The 22982-nt window shown below is 46.2% G+C and overlaps 1 protein-coding gene across 1 annotated transcript in view; it reads left to right on the top strand.

The window, feature by feature from the left end:
* The window catches only part of LOC126235125 (E3 ubiquitin-protein ligase lubel), a 443689-nt gene that overhangs the window by 258574 nt on the left and 162133 nt on the right, over positions 1-22982 (top strand). Inside the window, exons 8-12 of the mRNA XM_049943859.1 lie at positions 4654-5004; positions 11265-12252; positions 13041-13564; positions 16481-16675; positions 19819-20064. Of these exons, the coding sequence (XP_049799816.1) occupies positions 4654-5004; positions 11265-12252; positions 13041-13564; positions 16481-16675; positions 19819-20064 (2304 nt within the window). The remainder of the gene's footprint in view (positions 1-4653; positions 5005-11264; positions 12253-13040; positions 13565-16480; positions 16676-19818; positions 20065-22982) is intronic.

Here is a 22982-nt window from a genome sequence, read left to right as displayed (position 1 = left end):
ATAAACCACAATGTCTAGAGAAACTAGGTAAGACCAAAGGTTGAATCGTGATTTTAAGGAATGTTTTTGGCAATATGACTTGAGAGCTCTCATACAGGTCACCGTGAGCGTGAACCACTGTGTTTATTTCATCATTCTCGGTGGTCAAGTGTTGCCCTCTATTGATGTATTGATGATGAACATGTTCTGCACACTGTTGTCTTCCAAGATGGTTCAAATTGTTCAAATGGCTCTGAGCACTATGGGACTTAACATCTATGGTCATTAGTCCCCTAGAACTTAGAACTACTTAAACCTAACTAACCTAAGGACATCACACAACACCCAGTCATCACGAGGCAGAGAAAATCCCTGACCCCGCCGGGAATCGAACCCGGGAACCCGGGCACGGGAAGCGAGAATGCTACCGCACGACCACGAGCTGCGTACTCTTCCAAGATGACGGCAGCCGTTTTCACGGGGCTTTACGCATATGTTCCTGGTTTCCTCGAACACTGAGGCATCCTATCGGAAGGATAAGGGTTGGCGTTATTTGGCATTACACTGAAGCCTCCCAACGGTGACTATTTTTTTGGTCCGGTGTGCTTATATGATACTACTCCCCATTGTACCTTACATTTTATTTCATTCAATTCACATTTGTTGGCCTTATAAACAATGCTGTATAGTCCTCGTACCAGGAACAACCTCGTCCGCAAACTGACAAACACGACATGGAGAGCGCACTACAACGTTCTTCACACATCCGCCCTTGCTCTGTGTTTCTCTGCTGCAGAGTACGCCGCTACAGCCTGGAGGAGTTCCGAACATTCTAATCAAGTCATTGTGTCTCTTTTTTTCTTTTTTGAAAGGCAGCATATTAAGGTTCCCAAAAGCCCCGTTACTTTATAAAAACTCAACCCCGTGGGTAAAATTGGGTTCTTATGGGTTTTATTTATTTAATTTTTAGTTTTTCATATTGACGGTTATTTAGTCTAGTTTAAATTCCTATGATTAATTTATTCAAAATACTAACTCATTGTGACAACTACTTTCTTAATGCTTCTTTCCTTGTCCTGCCAGCGCTACGTCCATTGAGAGAACCTTCTCCACCTACCGACTTGTTTGGTCATTATTAGGAAATAATTTAGGAGAGAAAAGACCCGAGAAATTAGTGAAGGTCTATAAATTTCTGCACGCTTCCAAAACATAGCAAATTATATTTTACAGTCATTACAGTTCTACATTAAGTTGAAGTTTGTTTTTAGAAGTGTAAATGTTGTTTAGCTGTTTTTCTTACATTACAAGAAACGTTAAAACGCAATATTGATAAAATATATTCTTGTGACAGTAAATAGTTGCACTCAATAAATATGATGGTTTTTTTAATAAGTGTAAGCTAACTACGTAACATTATGTATGTTCTGTATATTAATTTTTCATAATTAAATATAGCTAGTTTTCATTGGGATTTTTGGTGGATTTATTTATTTTTTTAAAGCGCATGGGCTTTTCTGGGTCGGTTAAATTATGACAATCATGCAGCGCAGTCACAGGGAGCCGAAGACCAACACCAATCAATAAGATCTTTACACTCTTGGCAGTAGCACCTCCAGATGTAAGAAAACAGGTAGCAGCAGAGACTAAAGAGATGACGCAAGGGATAGATCCAGTGCATGCATTATTAGAAACTCATGCTTATCCATCACCACTGAAATCCAGACGAAGCTTCGTACTTACAACAGCACCAATCGCAACTTCAGCAGAAGTATGTCGAACTGAGTTGTGGACAGGAAAGTCACCTGGAGGATTGCGGACAGCAAAAGAGAAGCGACCGCCAGGATTCCATCTCCAATAAGACGCTCGGAAGACGCTCGACAGATTGAGAACAGGAATGACAAGGCGCTAAATTAATTTGAGGAAGTTGGGTATCAGTGTGATAAACTTTATGAATGTGGAGCAAGGCAGGACACTGAACAAACCCTGTGACATGGAGTACTTGTTTGCAGCGAATGACTGTCCCGTTCTGACTGCTGAACGTCGAATTCAGAAAGCGTGAAACTGCATAGTTAATACAAAATGGTTCAAATTGCTCTGAGCACCATGGGACTTAACTTCTGAGGTCATCAGTCCCCTAAAACTTAGAACTACTTAAACCTAACTAACCTAAGGACATCACACACATCCATGCCCGAGGCAGGATTCGAACCTGCGACCGTAGCATTCGTGCGGTTCCAGACAGTAGTGCCTGGAACCGCTCGGCCACCACGGCCGGCCATAGTAAATACACCGACGGAGCAAAAAACCACAACACCAAAAATAATTAACGTAGAATAATTAAATTTCGGGCATCCGTTTGTCTAGGAAACGTATTTAAGTGATTAACATTGCAAGATCACAGGTTATTGTCAACGCGAGATCAACCATTGCAAATGAGAAATACTGGTACATTAATAAGCGGTGTAGCCGCCAGAATGTTTAATGCAAGCATGCAAACGTGCATGCATTGTGTTATAGAGATGACGGATGACAGTTTCAGGGATGGAGTTCCGCGCCTGTTACACATTGACGGTCAATACAGGGAAGGTTAATGTTATTTGTGGATGACGCTGGAGTTGTGGTCTTTTTATGTCCTATATGAGCTCCATTGGAGACAGATTTGGCGATCGAGCAAGCCAAGGCAACATGCCGACACTCTGGAGAGTATGCTGGGTTACAACAGCGGTATATGGGCGAGCGTTATCCTGTTGGAAAACAACCAGTGGGATGCTGCTCATGAATAGCAGCTAAACAGGTCGAATCACCAGACTGACGTACCAATTTGCGGTTATGGTGCTTGGGATAACCACGAGAGGCCTCCTGCTGTCACACGAAATCGCACCATACACCAAAACTCCAGGTGTGGGTCCAGTGTGCCTTGCACGCAAACATGTTGGTTGCAGGCCTTCAACGGGCCTCCTTCTAACCAACACACGGCCATCACCTTTCATCAGGAAATGCAACAGAAACCTGGCCTCCCGTGAGCTCTCACTTGACACCACTGAAGTCGCAAATGGCTATGGTTTTGGTTCAGTGGAATGCACGCTACAGGGCGTCTGGCTCGAAATTGTCCTTGAAGTAACCGATTTGTAACAGATCGTTGTATCACTGTGGTGCCAACAGCTGCTCATATTTCTGCTGTAGCTGCAGTACGATGCGCCAGAGCCTTACACCGAACACGATGGTCTTCCCTCCCGGTAGTGCCGTCCGGAGCCCTGTCTTCTTGCGAGCGAACATTCCTGAGACCACCGCTGCCAGCAGTCGTGTACAGTGGCTGCATTCCTGCCAAGTCTTCCTGCAGTATCGCAGAAGAAACATCGAGCATTTCCTAGTCCTGTTACAAGACCCCGTTCAAAGTCAGTGATGTGTTGATAATGGCAGTTTTGTCGCCCTGAGGGCATTATTGACTAACATCAACTCACCACGTCCAATCTCAAATTTACCTAACGCTCATGACTCTTTTTATTTATTTAATCGTATGGTGATTTTATACAATATACAGTTGATATAAGGCAAATGATTTTATACAATATACATATGATATAAGACAAGACTAAACCTTAAAGTCCGTGTTTTTCAACCAGTTAATTAAGCTTGGTGTGAGAGTGAATAAGTCATCGGGAATTCCAGGGTATGAATGAAGTGGACAGCGTTGGACTAAATGTTCAATTGCGTGCTCTTCTTGATTACATTCACACGTTGGTGAACTGATCCAGCCCCATTTGTACCTGAAGTAGCTACAACAACCATGTCCAGTCCTTAACCGGTTGAGGAGGCACCAGAGGTTCCTCGGTAGGACAAAACCTTTTGGCTTCTTTGTGGGATCAAGGTGATGGGCTCTTGTTCCCAATGTTTTTGTTGATCATTCATGCTTTCAGCTTTCACTTAGATCAAAACCATCCGCGGTGAGTTGTCCTGCAGTAACACTTGCTGGTCTTCTTGATCGCAATCGTTGCAGTGACGAATGGCAGAATTCCTGGTGCAGTGGTAGAGAAGGTGATGCAGAGATTTTCTTGGCCTCCCTCAGTAGAGCTTATTTCTGCCTTAAGTGAGGTGGAGGGATGTGACTCAAAAAAAAAAAAAATGGTTCAAATGGCTCTGAGCACTATGGGACTCAACATCTTAGGTCATAAGTCCCCTAGAACTTAGAACTACTTAAACCTAACTAACCTAAGGACATCACACACACCCATGCCCGAGGCAGGATTCGAACCTGCGACCGTAGCAGCCCCGCGGTTCCGGACTGCAGCGCCAGAACCGCACGGCCACCGCGGCCGGCGGATGTGACTCAGTACATGACTGTTACAACATGTATTTAAAGGAAATCTGATTTGCGTCCTCACACTCACAGTAGCGCTACTAGAGCCACTATTCTTCGTCTGGCGCGAAATTGGAATAGTCATCATCTTTCACATGTAGAAACACGCCTACCAACTTTCGTTTAAGTCTCACGACCGCTTCTTGGTGTTGTCATTTTTTCCGTCAGTGTATTATGTTGTAGTTTTAGAACTGTGTTAGATAATACTATTTTTTCGACTGGGACAAATAAATAAAGTCACTATTGGAACGCATGGGGAGTTGTTAGAGCAGCTGTACTAGGAATGTGGGCCTCATAGTGCTTTGTTTTCTCCTCAGCCACCGAGCCGGGACAGCGGGTACCCGGAGTGGGAGCCGGACCAGCCGTGGGGGCGCAACCGCTCGTCCAGCGTGTCGGGCTCAGAGGCGTCGCCCCGCGGGCTCGGCGCCGCCCACGGCGCCGCCCACGGCCAGCTGCGCGACGTGTCGGGCTTCGCGACGACCGCCCGCAGCCCGCGGCGCGCTTCCGGGCTGCACTCGCCGCCCGCGCCGCCCACGCCGCCGGACGGCCGCCGCGCCAACGGCTTCTTCGGCCGCAGCCTCGTCTCCAGCTCCTCCGTGTCGGACCTGCAGGGCATGGCCAGCCCGCTGCCGCACCAGCACCCGCCCGCTTTCCACACCATGCACCAGGTGAGGCACTCCTCTGCCCTTTGCCACTTCATTGCGAGAGCCGCACGTGGTAGGGCATCTTCGGAACCTACTCTTCTAGCTACGAAGAGCAGAGGAACTACTTTTCCTGGTGGTACATAATGTTAGTAGCTAATCAGACTTCCTGGCATTAAAACTGTGTGCCGGACCGAGACTCGAACTGGGGACCTTTGCCTTTCGCGGGAAGGTAGAGCACTTGCCAGCGAAAGGCGAAGGTCCCGAGTTTCTAGTCTCGGTCCGGCACACAGTTTTAATCTGCCAGGAAGTTTCATAACAGCGCATACTCCGCTGCAAAGTGTAAATCTCGTTCTGGAAACATCCCCCAGGCTGTGACTAAGCCATCTCTCCGCAATATCCTTTCTTCCAGGAGTGCTAGTTCAGCAAGGTTCGCAGGAGAGCTTCTGTGAAGTTTGGAAGGTAGGAGACGAGGTACTGGCGGAAGTAAAGCAGTGAGGACAGGGCGTGAGTCGTGCTTTGGTAGCTCACTTGGTAGAGCAGTTGCTCCCGAAAAGCAAAGATCCCAAGTTCGAGTCTTGGTCCGTCACACAGTTTTAATCTGCCAGGAAGTTTCATATCAGCGCACGCTCCGCTGCAGAGTGAAAATTTCATTCTTTAGTAGCTAATCCATCACGTCTTCACCAAGGCTGCAGGCTTCAAAGAAACCAACTAGATACCGAGCTTAGTCGCCCATTACCTGCTGCATAATCTAGCGAATTATAAAACGCCTGACAAAAGAAAACTAAAGCACCCAGATGACATGGTCGGATGTGAAGGTAACACATACACAACGCTGGCTGGTATATAAGTGACTAGAGTGGCAATTCTCTGCAATAGGTAGTACGGCCACCAGAGTTCATTATTGTTGTTTGTGTTTTCTATTGTTAAGAGGCCTGGTAAGGCATATAAGTGGCTTACAATGCATGGGAATGTGATGGCAGGCATACTCGTCGTCAAGGTTCCGGTCCACCAAGTCTGACAAGAGATGATAGCCGTACTGTCCACCAAGTACAAAATGGTTCAAATGGCTCTCAGCACTATGGGATTTAACATCTGAGGTCATCAGTCCCCTAGAACGTAGAACTACTTAAACCTAACTAACTTAAGGACATCACACACATCCATGCCCGAGGCAGGATTCGAACCTGAGACCGTAGCAGCAGCTCGGTTGCGGGCTGAAGTGCCTAGAACCGCTAGGCCACAGCAGCCGGCGTCCAAAAAGTTCACTGTAGCCCTTTCACTCTTGCTCCTCCCACTCGAGAACAAGTAATGGACTCCCTGCAACATTCTATGTCATCCCGTACCATTCGTCGGCCGGGGGAATTACCATCCCATACGTAGGATGCCAATAACAACACAACACAAGCGGCTGCGCCTGGAGTGCTCCCGTAACAGGTAAGCAGGGGCTGCTTTGAATGGCATCGCACTGTATTCAGCGCCAGATCGCAGTCACACCGTACCCCAGACAACCGTCGTCGCTGAATACGGCTGCGACTTGGGTAGGAGTCACATTCTTCCAATGTTTTCAGAGGCGCAGCGGCGTTATTCCTGCCGTCACAGTGTTGGGAGCATCGGGTACGACTTCATGTCTTGGCAGGTAGTGACTGGGGAGTCGGAGGGGGGGGGGGGGGACCTCTGACGACCCAACGATATGTCATGGATGAACTGTCTGCGCGATTCTGAGATACTCTCGTGGCCGACAAGAGCACAAGATCAGTTCCCGATAGCATACGTGTGGAACCAGGTCGGACGTCGTCACAGTGCCATCATTAAAGAATATCTAGAATAAGTTACAACATTTGTGGGCCACCTTCCCTCGGGAGAGTATACAACGAATGTAAATACATAAAAGTGCAACCAGTAACATTTTTGAATAATTATTTATTATTCCATGAACCGGTTTTCGAACCTTTTCAGGTTCATCTTCAGATGGTTTCTGGAAGTTACATCATTATTCCTAGAAAAATTCTGTGTGCTGGCTTGTGACTGTGTGGGCGGCTTTTTTCCCTTAGCGTTCACCTGACTGCTCCTATTTTTATATCCCTTTGTATATCACTTCTCACACTTTTACACAATCTATATTAGTTTACACTGTGACCTCGAAACTTTGCCTGCATTCAGCATGTGCTATACAACGGCTTTATGATACTCTTACTAACAGAATCAGTGCATGCATCCAGTCCAGAGGGGGTGCAACGGCATACTAATAAGGGGCTCATCACACCAAGTTCTTTGTAAATTTGCCTCGATTTATATAATTGCGTAGGCTTCTGCGGCCAGAGTCAGTAGACATAAAAGTTTTCTGGGTATGGTAACGCTTCCTAATGTATAAAACTGCTGCTGCTGGAGGGAAAAAAAAGAAAAAAAGTTTCGGCCACGGTTGCAGCGGCCTTCTTCTGGGTCTACTGGTTGCGCCCCCCTTCCAGGTGCTCAACTTTTGTTGTCAGGCAGTGTATATCCAAAGTTAATTTAGTTGAATATCAAAATATAAGAAGTCTCGAGCAAGAAACTGAAGTCAGCAGCAATCAAAGCCACTAAGAATTACAGATCAGCGAGTTGTAACGACAGATGCAGATCGACTAACATTACTAGGACTTATATGAAGATCAAGACGTGACCTTTCGAACGATCCGAGTAATTACGTGTCTGCGGAGGAACACCCTCAAAGAAAGAAAATTACTGCATGTTAGGAAGACCTGATGATGTAACATTTGGCAGAGTAAATCATTAATACTATGATATTAGTAATATAGTCTACAGTTATATTGGGCAGTTATGCTTTGGTTTTGTTGGATGGCTGATCACAGATTCTGAGTGCTGGAGTAACACTTACTGCAGGAATATCAAGGCATAAATCCTATAAAAAATGGGACATGTACTCAAAGTGACATAATCCTGATATTTAGTTTTAAGAAATTAGGTGGTGGGTTCTTACGGTACATTATTCTACCTATAGTAATTTATTCAAAATCGAGTAATGATTGCATGCATGCATGCTTTACTATTTGTACAATTACAATTGGTTTTATGCAACCTGCATTAGGTAACGAGGCAGCAGGTTTAGTGAGACCAAGAACAAGGACCGAGATTAGTTTAATGAAAACACTTGGAAGGGGGCCCAATTCAGTCATGAGTCAACTGACAGTACCAAGATTCTTGCAAAATACATACAAATGGTTAAGATTTTTAAATTAAATTCACAATGTACAAGGATATTTGCATTATATAGAAAATTACAAAATGTCAACTGTGCAACACAATAGAGGCCCGACTACAAACAATTAACTGGTTACATAAACCTGAGGCGGCACTCTTTTCTCGCAACTAGATCACAGCTGTGAGCTAACCCACAATATAATATAAATTCATTAAACATTAAAAAATGTTAAAATGCACACATCTCCATCGCTTATTCTGCTCTGATGTAGACAAATACAGCCAAGGTGCCGAAAGGCTGCTCACATATAAAATCGATGCAACGGTAGTACTTCACTGATTGGGCACAAACCTGTTCCACATAAATCGCGTTAAGTACTTAAACTACCGCGCCCCTAAAACGCAATTAAAATGATAATGAGAATTAAACCCTTAATTTTTTAAAGAAATTAAGAAAGTCATTGCTCTTTTTGCCCAAAGACTTTCATCTCACGCCCACAAGGGCCTTATAATAACAGAATTACTAAGTCAATTATTTCCTAATCCGGTGACACCCCCGCCATGGCACGATACCAAAATAATGACAACAAACAACTCAGCTTGAGGCTGGAACGGAAGATGCGCGGAATCGCGTGTGACCTGCTAGCTCTTAGGCCTCGTGCGGTGACGGGGAAGCAGCCAAAGCAGTAGGAAAACTCGTCCCTGCCCCAGACCAAAAGAACAGCAACGCGTCAACCGCTGCCGATACAAGGCTGTCAGCATATACCAAACAACAAACAGTAAAACAAGTTTGACAGAAATTAACATACACAGTTTTACTTAAACGGGAAATTGAAAATTCACCTATTAAAACCTCAGTACGGGAGCGGCCCGCCCATAACACTGCAAGTTAACCTTACCAACAACAACAAGCAGCAATGTACAAGGTCATTTAAAAGAATAATTACATATTACTTCAATCAAGATTTTAAAAAAATCAAAGTATACCTTTACCAGGGCCTCTTAGGGGTCAATAGACACTGTAATTGGGATAGGCACCAAATGGAAGATGACCGGTTAAAACGTACACCTATAACCCGAAGGGCTCCTCAACACGGAGTAAGAGAGTGTGCAAGTACAAGCACGCATGCACACACACACAGACACACACACACATACACTCATACACATGGCCCACGCGTGCGTACCTTTAGGCAGAGCACACACAACTTTAGTTACAGCCCAAATGCAATAACTCGCAGCAAGAACAGCCATGAGGTGTACAACAAACAGAAATGACAATCAGTAGTATCAAATACATTAATAATAAGTACAAGAGTGACAGGATGACGCGCGCGACCTCACGGAAGCCCGGCACGGCTCATTTAGTTTATTAACAACAATAAATACATAATTTATCTGTGAGTTTAGCAAGTCTGTATCTTTATTAGTTATGAATCTAGGAAGACATTAAGTTAGCACATTACTATCGTCACATCATGTCTTATATAAATGGCTTGTACACCAATTGCTCTTCCCAGAGCATTCTGTGTATCTAGAATGGTGAGAATCTACACTGACAAAAATGGTGTTACACCACGAACGCCTTGACCAACGCTACCATACTCACACTATGCTGTTTCTGTGCTTTTGGGACATGTTGATAAAAACTTCATCCTCTATGAACTTACTTTCAGTACTTTTAGTACAGATGAGCGCCATCCTTAGAGATGAATAACGGCGTGAGTCCATGACGTCCCTGGAACTATTTAGGTGGAAAGAAAAACAGAGCATTCGCGGAGGAGAAGCACGTTCACCTTATTGCCATTTTTTGTAATCTGAGAACGTGCGAATCACTGTCAAGTCACGCTCAGCGTCGTAACGCGCAAACAATTCCGCAAAGATGGTCCTTCGTTGCTCATTATGGTCTTCTTTTAGGAAACTAGCGGGCACACCCCTTTGAGTACCCCAACTGGTCGACGAGTGTGTCAGCTTTACCGACAGACACATCCAGCTGAGCAGCGAGGTGTTGAGTGTGAGCCGTCGGTCAGCTCAAATGAGGGTGTCTGCACTTTCCAACATCTCAGGAGTCATAGCTGTATGCGACCTTGTTGCGGTGACAACAGACTCCTCGCCCAATGACTCCCTGTGCTTTTGTTCACTGCCAGGTCTCCGTAGACATTCTGTAAGCGTCTATGAAAATCTGCGAAGCTCTGGTTTGCGCCAACAGAAATTCAGTGACAGCTCTCTGCTTGTTACGTACCTCCGTTGCAGATCCCATTTTGAAGGCTACGTATAGCGCCGCCACCTATCGGAACTTCATGAAACTATAGGGGCTGAAGCGGGAATATACCAAGTTGTCCCACATCAAATTCCGTTTTTTTTTTTTCAACCGAAACTGGTCCAGAAAAAATGTGACGTGTGGTATAGTCAATGCCCACACCGTGACGCCTGCAGTGCGTGGCCGCGGTCTTTACCTCATACAGCCCACGGCCGGCACGCCCCGCTTATGCGCAGCTCTGCACAGCTGTACAGCCCAGGCGCGGGCCTCACACTCTGAGTGCCTCCGCACTGTCAGGGCAACCTCGGCCGGCGTCCTCCCGAGAGACAGTTACGTGAGGCCGCGGCGCCAATCATAACAGGACACGACAAGCGGACTCGGTTACGGCGGGCCTATTCCTCCGCCACTCGCCCTATATAGCCGCATACCCCGCCACGCCTGGCAGTCTCGTGTTGGGCTGCCTACGTGCTACGTCGACGTCGCACCCCTGAACGACGCTACACCGTGCTACGACTGTTTACCATACCGGACTTGCACTCTGCAGCCCAGTCGCTGCTCTTGATCAAGCACCAAGTTGTGTTAGTATTGTGGAACAGTTGGCAATAAACAGAATTTGGAACTCACGCCAATCGTTATTTGTTGTTTCTCCAATTACGGATACAACATGACGTGTTACGTATTAAACGGCCCTCGTAGATTTTGATGCTGATAAATATCGAACAGGGGCTACGTGTTATGATACTTTACATCTATGTGCTAAAGAATAATGCCAGTAAAGTTGGTGCAGCGGGAACAAACTGGTGGACGTCTTTAAATGGTCGTGTTGCAGGCACAGTCGATGGCGCAGCTCAACTGCCCGAGCTGCCACGGGCACGGCGTGATGTGGATGCCGCCGCCGCAGCAGCACATGATGCCGCCGCCAGGGCCCTGGATGGACCCGTCCGTAGGAGGCTTCCAGCACGGGCGCACGGCCAGCAACCAGAGCCTGCACCAGGCGTTCGACAGCGGCGGGGGCGGCGGCGGGTTCGCACCGTGGGGCGGCACGTGGCACCCCGGGCCGTACCCCGCGCTGCAGATGCAGCTGCAGCCGCCGCCGCCGCCGTCGCCCGCGCTCAGCGCCCGGCGCCGACCCGCGTCGCCCGCCGCCAGCCAGAAGTCGCGCCGCTCGCTGGCCGGCAGCCTGCCGCGCTCCCAGCAGCGGGCCAGGCAGCGCCGCCCCCCGCCCTCGCCCTCCTCCTCCGGCAGCCTCACCGACAGCGACGAGGAGGAGGAGGGGCACCGCCACCGCGACGGCCACGACCGCGGCCGCCCGCCCCCGCGAGCCGAGGACGCCGCCGACGGCAGCGCCGAAGAGCGGGAGGACGACGAGGGGGACGGCGAGTGTCCTCGCGGCTCGGGGTCGCCCTCGCCGTCGCCGCCCCCCGCCCCCAAGCCGGTGGTGCCGCGCCACGAGTGGGCGTGCGAGCACTGCACGTTCGTGAACCGCGCCGGCACGCGCGTCTGCGCCGTCTGCTGCCGCACGCCGTCCGACATGTCGCACACGCCTCCGCCGCCCCCGCAGCGGCGGGCACCACCTACGGACCGCGCACGCACCCGGGCCGCCCCCGCCTCCTCCAAGCGCCACCTGCGGCCCAGCGATCGCTCCGACAGCGACGACACCGCCGCCGTGGTCGCCAAATTCGGCAAGCACCTGCGCATCTCTTCCTCGTCTTCTTCGCCGCAGACCGGGAAGCGAGCGACCGCTGCCGAGTCGCGAGAGACGCGCAGGGCCTCGCAGGTCGAGACCGGCAAGGAGAAAGACCGCGACAAGAAGAAAGGTATGACCACAAGGAAAATATCTTTCTGGCCCGGAACGAAGTTCTACCGGTAGCGCGGGAGGGCGCAGAGGAACGCGCCACCTTCTGCGCGCTCCACCTCTCCCATCCACAGTTCATTTTTATCTCTAATTCATCTTGTTATTTTTCGAAAATCAGATAGTGGACACGATAATGAAAGACTCGTTTGCAGATCCACCAGTGCTCGATATCCCTGCCGTTGATCGAAAACAGTTCGCAAATCCAAAGCTTTATCCTAGACTCTTTTTTTACAATTGTGCATTCTAGTTTTTTTAGCACTCATGGAAGTCGTAGCTTTACCTGATAATCCCCTATTTTTTCCTCATTGTAAAGCCTCAACAGTAGCGTACATCACTGCATGGCCTCAAGTCTGACGTTTTGACACACTATCGGCGACTTGTCAGAGTCGCCCCAGTTTTATTCACGTAGATCCTTAGCTGGGGACATCTGCAACCAGGGGGAAAACGTCGGTGCGCAGACTCGAAACGAGTTACACCGATCACTTATCTGCGATCCACATTCGGCGGTGAGTCCGAGATTGAAGCCTTCTCTCTCTCTCTCTCAATCCGCACGCTTCCATTATTATGTCCACTACATTGCGACACTAAAAAAAATGTTTTGACACTGTTTGTAAAACTAAACGAGTTACGGACATTAATGAAAAATATATAATCCAGAATTAAAATGAAGTGGTTTTCTTGTGTTGTGTTCATGCTCCCCCCTTTATCCTGTACACTAAGAGAGCTAATTGAGTTAAAAACATTTTGTAGGAAAAGAGAGGCTATCAGAAGAAGTGCCGAAGACGTCGGAAACGTCGCATAAACAATCTCGCCAGGGAGAACAGAGTGACAGTGTGTCTGAAACTAAATCTTTCCCGTCTTCCTTTTCTGACACGCAGACTGCTACCACCTCAGCAGCGACTTCCACTAACCGCAAAAAAGTGACGACGGGCACCAACACCTCTTCCGACATCGTCGACCATTCCTCGCTGTCCGTGTCGACGTCTTCAGTCTCTCCCCTCCCTCCTGCACTTTCTAGCGACGCCGAAGTTTCTCCCAGGCCCGACGAGCAAGCAGCAGACGTGGAAATGGCGGAAGCGCCTCCGCAGAAGCCTTCCAAGGTGTCAACAGCAGTGGGCACCTCTCCCCCGAGGGCAGTGCCGCCTGCGGCGCCGCCCCCAACTTCCTCCGTGCAGACGGCGACTGCATCAGCCCCGGAGGTCTCCGCTTCCAAGTCTGGCAAAATGGTGACGTCGACGGGAACTTCTCCTCCTCCGCAGAGCATCTCCACTCAGGTGAGGACGTGGCCGGTCCTCCAGCGTTCCTGCTGACCCTCCCATAGTGTAGACGCTCGCCTCACTGTTCCTCGGAACCGAGCTTCTTCCCCTAGTCAGAAACACGTCCTCGTCATCCGTACACGCCAGTACAATTAGTCCAGCTAAAGGCGACATCTTGGAACAACCAAAAGGACATTCACCAGCACATTCACGGAACTCCCCATATTACCGTCAGAGGTCGAAGTTTTTCAAAAGCTACCCCTTCTCATTGCTGTCTGAAGCACACTAGGAAATTCCTGTAGGAACTTGTTCGATCTTCTGTAAGTAGCCGTACGATTAGTGTCTGCAATGCACAGCTTGGATACACGTACCCTTAGAGCACAAGTCAAAAAAAAAGGACTGTCAACTTTAAAAGTACGCGAAAAGTTATGGAGATAACTTACAGAAACTGTTGTGAAGTACCCGACAGTGTACTGCTTGATCATATAATGAAGGTTTTCACGGCCAGTGTTTACATTCCCGGTCATTTTCTTTATATGAGCCTTAGGCCGAGGTCTATGACATGTCTGCGTGCCTACTGTTTCATCTTTTAATGCTGGAGATATCATCAGAGGCTATAAATAGGCATTTCGGTTTGCTGAACTTTTTATGTGTGAAAATACTAATTGCTTCTATGTGGCCTCTGATGATGTCTCCAGCATTAGCAGACGAAACATTAGGCACAGAAACACGGCTCAGACCCCGGCCTAACGCACACAAAATAAAAACCACCAAGTACGGGCGTATGGTGAACTGCTTCTTTTCGATACAGGAAAGTGTGATAGACTCATTATGGATTTTGTGAAGTTCCTCAAGCAGTTCAGAAAAATATCTGGATATTTTCTGTGTTCTACGTACACAACATTAAAACATCAGAAATTCATAAAAAAAAAACCGAACAGAGTTTACTCGATCAGCAGACAGCTTCACCTACAGCGTAAGTTGGAGCCATTCAAAGTCTCTACGATAGCGGGATGATTAGATAAGGACTGGAGAAGAATGGGGTAGAAATTGGCTGCGTCCTTTTAAGAGAATCGTACTGGAATTCGTCTTAAGTGATTCCGGAAAACCAAGATAACCTAAATTTGTGAGGCCGGACGAGAATTTCAACCTCATTTCTCCCGAAAGCGCTCCCACTGTCTTAACCACTACTCGTTTTAAAACACAACGAATGAACTAGACTTGTGAACTGTAGATGAAGTACGAACTGTGATAAACACGCCAAGTCTATGGTGAGTAATGACATTTCGTAATTCGTTCATTTGTTCATCATATGTTTAGGCTTTACAACAACTTGACGCTGTGATGGGCATCTAGTAAGATAAACAAAATCATTTTTAAAGCTGAAAATCACATTCTTATTCGATAGTGTGGTCCAAAATAGTGATATATTCGGTTTATCGATATGTATTAATAGGAGTAACCAGTACTCTAGCAACAACTGAGTAGCTGCCAGTGCGGTGCTGCCGCTGATGGAGTCCCGGTTATTCTTGGTGTTTTATTGTCCTCTTAACACATATTAGTAAAACGAATATCGCACTACACTTTTTGGGACCACTCTATCGAAAAAGAATGTGAAATCTAGCTTTAAAAATGATTTTATTTGTAGTAGGAAACAAACCGACGTTTTACCTGACACTGGGCGTTGCTTGAAAGACGTAATGAGCAGCAATTGTTTGTGCTGATTCCAGCTACACATTGCAAAAAGTAAATTTCAAATATCTGCCAAAATATTAGAGATAATGCACCTGGCGATTCTCAGTAGAGACACCAGGTATGTCGAAGCGCTTGGAAACATTGACACTGGAGCCACCGGAAATAAAATAAATAATTGAAAATAAACTTTCCAGGCCTAGTCCCTAAGCAAGCAAATCATTCCACATTTTTCATGAAGTAGTTGTTATGGATGGGTGTGATTACTCTTTGTGACGTTGAAGACCTTTCCGGTTTATACTTACTCAGATGTGGTATTGATTCAATATCTTTAATCAGAGAGATTGGTAACCAGAAGTCGAGCAACAGCCTATTTGTATTGAGGCCCTATGAGATGACGGTACAGTTAACACTTTTAGCAGGAAACTGACGACTGATGAGATGGTTTCTGCCGCAGAGAAAATAGTGGTGCAACAAATCAAACCGAGCGAATTGGTGTTGTGGTGACGGACTGGTCACGCACTCGGAAGAAGTGAGGTCCAAATCCCCGTCGGGCTGTGTAGGTTTAGATTGTCCGCGATTTGCCTAAATCGATTACTACTAATAAGCGGGTGGTTTCCTTTCAAAAGGATGCAGCCGATGTCTTTCAACGTCCTTATCCAGTCTGAGCTTTTGCTTGTGACTCTACCCTTGGCGGGACGTTAAACCCTAAACCTTCTTCCTTTTGCATCTAATCGTAATGAATGGTTCGCCAAGAAGTTAGATGTAGTCTGGTTTAAAATGAAACTCTAACGAACTCTTCAAGCTATCTCAACAAATTTCTGTTTTAAATCGTTTTAGCGCCATATTAAATCATCATATATCTACAAGGATTACGTTTGATCTTACCGTTTCTCACATTACACACATCCCAGCTTCACAGGAAATGGTGCTTGTAGCTAATTAATATATGCACACTATAGATTTAGTTTCATACTTGTTAGATTAGGTCCTGCAGAAATGTGTAACGCTGGAGCCTAGCGTAATACATTCCCTCATCGTGGCTCCAAAATACCGGATGCTCCTTCCCGTAGCGTAGCCTGTTAGTACACTTCCAACACGCTTTGCATTAGGTTTCTCCTTCTGTCTGTGCTTCTCCTTAACTTTCTGTCTTTGCAATAATATCGATACTTGCTGTGAATACGCGGAGTTGATGAGGAAGAGTCTCAAGTACAGATGGTATACTCTCTGTTGGCTTGACAGACGTACGATGTAGGTCAGAGTGTGGCCGTAAGAGAGGGCAAACAGCTGACAGTTAAGAGTGATATCCAGTCTCCACGGAAGCTGAGGCGAGCCGCCTCTCTACACATGGGAACGCAGACCGCCGAAGGTCTTGACCCGTGGATCGGCAACCTCCAGAGATCTGTGAGCCGGCACTCAGTAACCAGTGACACGCAGGTATGCTCGCTAACATACTACTCTTTACTATATGCTGCTGCTCACTAACATCGACGCTTCAGCTAAGGGAACCTCCATATATTTTACCACGACGGAGTATATAGTGCTACAAGGTGTGCATTAATTGTGTAAGAATATTTTTTGAATTACTGTGGAGAAAATAAAAGCAGCGATAGCAGTGTTCAGTGTACTTATGCTGTGATTATATAATACAGTTAATGTTTATTTGTGTTAATATGAATCTCTCCCCTTGCATAACTTAGTAATAGTGTTAGCGGCATCTGCATGTTATTATTTGTTCATCTTCAGAGTTTCTAAATCGCACATTGGTTACCGTAATACACGAGAAAAAATCAGAATTTCTAAATTTTTATGAGTGTAAAAGCCTGCACTTCTTTTTAGTAAAGTAGCGTGTAGAGGAAATATTTGTCTTCCTAAATGATGTGTATAAATTTTAATATATTGTATGTCTTACTCCTGAACTCCATATATTTGTGACTGTTTTATCCCATTTGTATCACGAAAATGTCGTAACATTGCTATTCAAATATCTACTCTGCAGTTAATGGGGCGTTCAGAATACGAAATTACAGGAAACAGGGAGCTATTACGAAAATTCAGCGGAACGTCGAATTCTCATAGCGAAATTCCGACATTGAGGAATTTGCTACGTTTTGGAAGAGATCTAATTTCTTGAGATATCATATTTTCGTACTCTGAGACCAGACTCACTGATTTCACTAAAAAAGAAAAAGATAAACCCAGTCTAACATTATTTGCAGTACATGAGCTGAAATTTTTCGCAGACAGTCTGCAAAGCAAATTCCCTTCGATTTTATCCGTAATGGATATGAGGTCCTGATTATAAAAATCAATGTTAAAATATACTCAACCAGAAATTTATAGCGCAGAAAAACACCAGAATTTATTCCTTTCGAAGGTTAAGTTTTCATCTTCGGAAGTTACTGTTCGAGAAACCTCTAAGAGCGATCAATATAAAACAGAAGCAATAGCAATAAAAATGATAAAATAACGTGGCGAAGACACGACTGCGAGGAAAGTAGCCACGTTTTATGATTTTTATTGCTCTTGTTTATGTTTTATATTGGTAGTTCTTAGATGTTTGTTGTAGAGTATCTGAGGATGAAAGCCTGACCTCGGAAACGTGTAAATTCTAGCGTTTTTTACACTGTACGTAGGTGGTTGAGCCGACATTTTATTCCTGCCCTTCATCATGGTTATCTCTCTGTGTAAATAGACATGTAGAAATATTTTCTTCTCAGTGCCGTTTACAGAGCTCTTATTAGTCAGATGTTCTGCTTTTTGAAGAATGAAGAAAAAAATTACTAAAGTATTATTTTTACTAACTAAATTTTGAAATTCCAGTGTTATGTGATAAGAGTGTGTACAACTATGATGCTTTGGTAAGCTTTCTTAAATTCATTTTTTTATTTGCATAATATCTTTCCAATCATTTGGTTGTAACTGTTGGACTTAGGAGACAGCTAAATCCTATCACGACGTTTTAAGAAACGCTAGTTTAACTGTGAAACATTCTTAGCAAAGGTATTTCTGAATCATAACCGCCTTCACTGCTGATTTTAGTAATACAGCATTTAGTAGTGTGACGACACTTGACCACGAAGTAAACAATTATAATCTTATCGAAGGAACATTTCATCAGCAAACTTTGAGCATTAAGGGGACGAGGGATGGAAAGTACAGTTTCAGAATACCAGATCTTGCTCTGAAATCAAGGAAGAAATTGTAAACATCTTCGCAGTCTCACGGACTAACTGTATGTGACGCTGGTGATACGTCCGTCGGACGGGGAAGTACAGCCTGGCTCCGCGCTTGGTGCTGTTCGAAAGGAGAAAGTTAAGTGCCAGCAGTTTCGCCCTCCCCCTTCTTACAGTCCTAAGAATAATACAAGTACAAAAATTACTCTCAACAAGTGCCCGTGATTGTCTGGGAGGTAGAGCACTAGGCTCCGACCACGGAGATCCTGGGTTCATTGCTGGAAAGAGAGGGGGATTTTTCCTCATTCCAGTCCCTCGAGGATGGCCACAGTTCCATTCAGCCTGTTATCAAACGAATGCAAAGGATCTTTTCGTAGGAAATATCGCCAATGTGTGCGCATTCAGTTATGTCCCACAATTGCAGCTTCCTGATAGCCTTACATTCTTTACATATACGTAGTTAATGTCTTGGATATTAAATAAACCAGCATGTCGCCAGGGTTGTGTTGCTGATTTATTACCAGCTGAATAATGAATTGTGCCCCATCAGTAACCATCATCAGTGTCATTTACTGCACTCACAGCCAATAATGTAGTAGGCCTATTTTCCTGGTGCAGTTCAGTTATTTTGCTTGAGCACATTTAGATCCAACTTCTTTCAGCGCAGGGTCATTCTGTGTGTACAGATGTGGTCAATGAATAGAGACATTTGCAACAGTCATCGGACCGTCGGCTAACTGAAGCCATTCTCTGCTTACCCCTACCCTGAGAAAATATTGTCACATTCGAAGACCCCACTGCAGCAAGACGCCCGGATAACTTCTGTTAGAAAGTTGAGATTTCTTGAGGATACAGACTTTCTAGGGGGAATTTCAGTGGTGAAACCTTCCCGGTTAACATTTAGACGTTTCTGCTGTTTCCTACCTACCATCTTTCGGTCCGTAATCTTTTCAGAAACTGGACGACCACAGGTAGGAAATTCAACGAGATTTTACATCAAGACAACATATTACTCGGCTGGTAACCCGAGAAGATTCCATTAATATGCCCATTCATTGCCTGCTTAATTTTTAACGTCTTCGTCGAGCATCACATTTTAAATATTTTATGTTTCACATGCATATCAATCTTAAAGAGGGTGTATTTTCTCTCATTCATTGTGCCCTCTAGTGCCAAGTTATTTTTTACACCTCTCTGCGCCTTTGTTTTCACCACTACCTGTTTCTCCTTTTGTTGTAAGCCTTCCACAGACGTCTTTATTCCCTATTGTCGCGTCAGTTTAAATTTTATTCTCCAGCCGTGGCACCACATTTAAGTTTCTTCTGTTTCCAGATTTAAGTTGTTCTTAATACCAGTGTCGTAGTGCAGCAACGAGCGCTTTGGTGGGTGCCACCTGTTCCACAGAGCCTGCCTCCAGGGGTGTCCCGGGAGTCGTCTCCCCCGCTGCGCTATAGCGGCCGCTATGTGGACGATGACTTGCCACTGTACCCGGAGTACGGGGGTTCGGCGTTTTACCGGCCGCAGCTGCCTCCGATGGCCTCGACGCACCGCAGCCAGTTCGACTTGCACCGCGCTAGCCAGCAGTGGGACATGAGGAGGCGGTCGTACGCGGAGCCTCCTCTGGGACTAGGGGCCAGCACGCTACTGAGGGTGGGGCCTGCTTGCAGTGTGCCTGGTTCACAGCACACACTCCCTTTCTTTCGCAGGATGCATTAACGTGACAATCTCCAGTTCACGGGCGCTATTCACGAGTATCAAATGCCTGCGTGTGTGTGCTTGCTAGTGTGTGGGTTCGTTTGCCTCTTGAACTGCCTGACGGAGAATCTACAGTCCCTAAACATCCCAAAGCATGATCCTTAGTAGCATCAGAGTCACGAACACAGTAGTTTACCGTATGTGAGATTTCATAGTTACTGTAGAGTTTCGTTGCGCCTTAAAGGAAAAGTACCCCAACTCGAACTGCTCAAAAGGAGTAAAAGCGAGTTTAAAATACGGAGCTGAGCCTGTCCTAGCATCCATCCAGGTTATTTAACTGCAAAAGTCTACATTCGCGTGCAGTCGATGTTTGATCATGAACCAAGGCACTTCAGAAGTACAAGCCGCCAAAGAAACAACCTGGTGTAGCAGAAAATTATGACCAGCGAATTCACAAAAGTCATAATTAGGGCATTACTTGACAAAAGATATATTTAACACAGTTAATACTCAAGAGGCGTATTTCCCAAAAAAAAGAAGTTGCTGTGTCATGTGGCTGGGGCCTCCCGTCAGGTAGACCGGTCGCCTGGTGCAAGTCTTTTGAGTTGACACCACTTCGGCAACTTGCGCGTCGATGGGGATGAGATGATGATGATGAAGACAACACAACACCCAGTCCGTGAGCGGAGAAAAATCTCCGACCCAGTCGGGAATCGAACATAGGCCCCTTGGCATGATAGTCCGTCGCATTGACCACTCAGCTATCTTTTTTCTTTTTTTTCTTTTTTTATTTTCTTTTTTTGTATGGAATACTGTTAAAATAAAAAAAGCAAAAGATTGAAACAAAATTTGACATTCAATGTATAATTTTGATTTATAGAGGCTTCAAATTCTTTTTCATCAATTCCTTGTAGAATTTTCATGATTAATTATAAATTAAAACAGGCATTTGAAAAAAAGGAAACGAAAGTAGCATAGACACGTCTCGAACCAGGATTACCTGGACGGAAGTCCCGCTCGCTTGCCACTTTTTTTTGTTGTTTTTTTTATTTATTTATTTATTTTCAATAAAGATCACTCTGTTAAAAGGAACATGTAGATCATTTCATGGTATAGTATGTGCATTACATATTGAGTGGTGAGGGAAGCGTGAAGTTCATTTATCAGCCGTCAAATGTGCACACCGGCTGCACCCGGCACATCCCAGCTATCGGGGCCTCCCGTCGGGTAGACCAGTCGCCTGGTGCAAGTCTTGTGAGTTGACACCACTTCGGCAACTTGCGCTTAGATGGGGATGAGATGATGATGATGAAGACAACACAACACCCAGTCCCTGAGCGGAGAAAAATCTCCGACCCAGTCGGGAATCGAACCTAGGCCACTTGGCATGATAAAAAATGGTTCAAATGGCTCTGAGCACTATGGGTCATCAGTCCCCTAGAACTTAGAACTACTTAAACCTAACCAACCTAAGGACATCACACACATCCATGCCCGAGGCAGGATTTGAACCTGCGACCGTAGTGGTCGCGCGGTTCCAGGCTGTAGCGCCTAGAACCGCTCGGCCAGCCCGGCCGGCTTTGGCATGATAGTCCGTCGCACTGACCACTCAGCTATCGGGGCGGACTCGGGTCACACTACTGTGACCTCAAAAGCCTGAATAAACCACCTTTTGCAGCACGGACCACTGCGAGACATGCAGAAAGAGATTCAATGAGGTTCTGGAAGATACCGTCACGTATACGGAGCCACGCCGACTCCAATGCCGTGGCCAGCTGCGCAAGGTATCTCCGGTGAGGACCGATGGCGCGAACCGCCCGATCGAGGTTGTCCCACAGATTCTCGATTGGTTTTAAGCCCGGGGAGTTTGGTGGCCAGGGGAGTACGGAAAACTCATCTTGGTGCTCTGTGAACCACGCACGTACACGGCGAGCTGTGTGACACGTTACATTGTCGCGCTGATAGATGCCACTGTGCCGAGGAAAAACAAAATGCATCTAGGGGTGGATATGGTCCTCAAGGATAGGTGTATACATGTGTTGATCCCCTGTGCCTTTCAGTGTGACGAGATCAACCAGGGATTTCCTCGAAAATATACTACTGACCATGATGCTCCCTCCTGGTTGCAGGGCGTTTGCTTTCAGATGTTTCACGCCGTACGTGCCAACGGCCATCTGTCCGATAGAGCATAAAACGTGATACGTCTGTCAAGCCACCCGTCACCACTCAGTGGACGTCCACTTGCCGTACTGACGTGCAAATTCCAGCCTTTGTTGCCGATAAACAGCAGTCAACACGGATGCGTGCCTGCTGCGGAGGACCATACGTAGCAACGTTAGCTGAACGGAAGTTGAGGAGACACTTTTGGTGACCCTTGATTAACCTGAGCAGTCAGTTACTCAACAGTTACACGACATATCTCCGCAGCCACCGCTCACCTCTGTGGTGCACCACAGTTGCCTCAGAGCCAGTTTTGGAGTGCGCCATTTTCTCATGCACGGTATATCTTAACCCAGCCGGCACGCGAACAGTTGGCAAACTTAGGCATTTCGGAAATGCTTCCACCCTTGGCCCGAAAGCCAATGATCATGCCCTTTTGGATGTCAGTTAAATATCCGTTACACGGTACCGCTTCTTCGCTGACTCCTCTTTCATTGACATTGACGCATCGAATAAACACAAATGCACAGTTTTAGACAAAATGTCACTGATGGTTGCTAGAAAATACACTTCTCCGTATTAAAAATCAGTTTTATTCGGTTTCAGCTGTTCTATTTGGGGTACTTACCTTATTAGTGTCGCTTGAATTGGAAGTAGGTATTAAACTTTATTCTTGAAGGTGGTGGTGCATTTTTTCCTTTCTATTTTCACAT

The sequence above is a fragment of the Schistocerca nitens genome, chromosome 2, assembly GCF_023898315.1.
Source record: "Schistocerca nitens isolate TAMUIC-IGC-003100 chromosome 2, iqSchNite1.1, whole genome shotgun sequence".
NCBI classification, from domain to species: domain Eukaryota; kingdom Metazoa; phylum Arthropoda; class Insecta; order Orthoptera; family Acrididae; genus Schistocerca; species Schistocerca nitens.
This window is presented reverse-complemented; position numbering and strand designations above follow the sequence as displayed.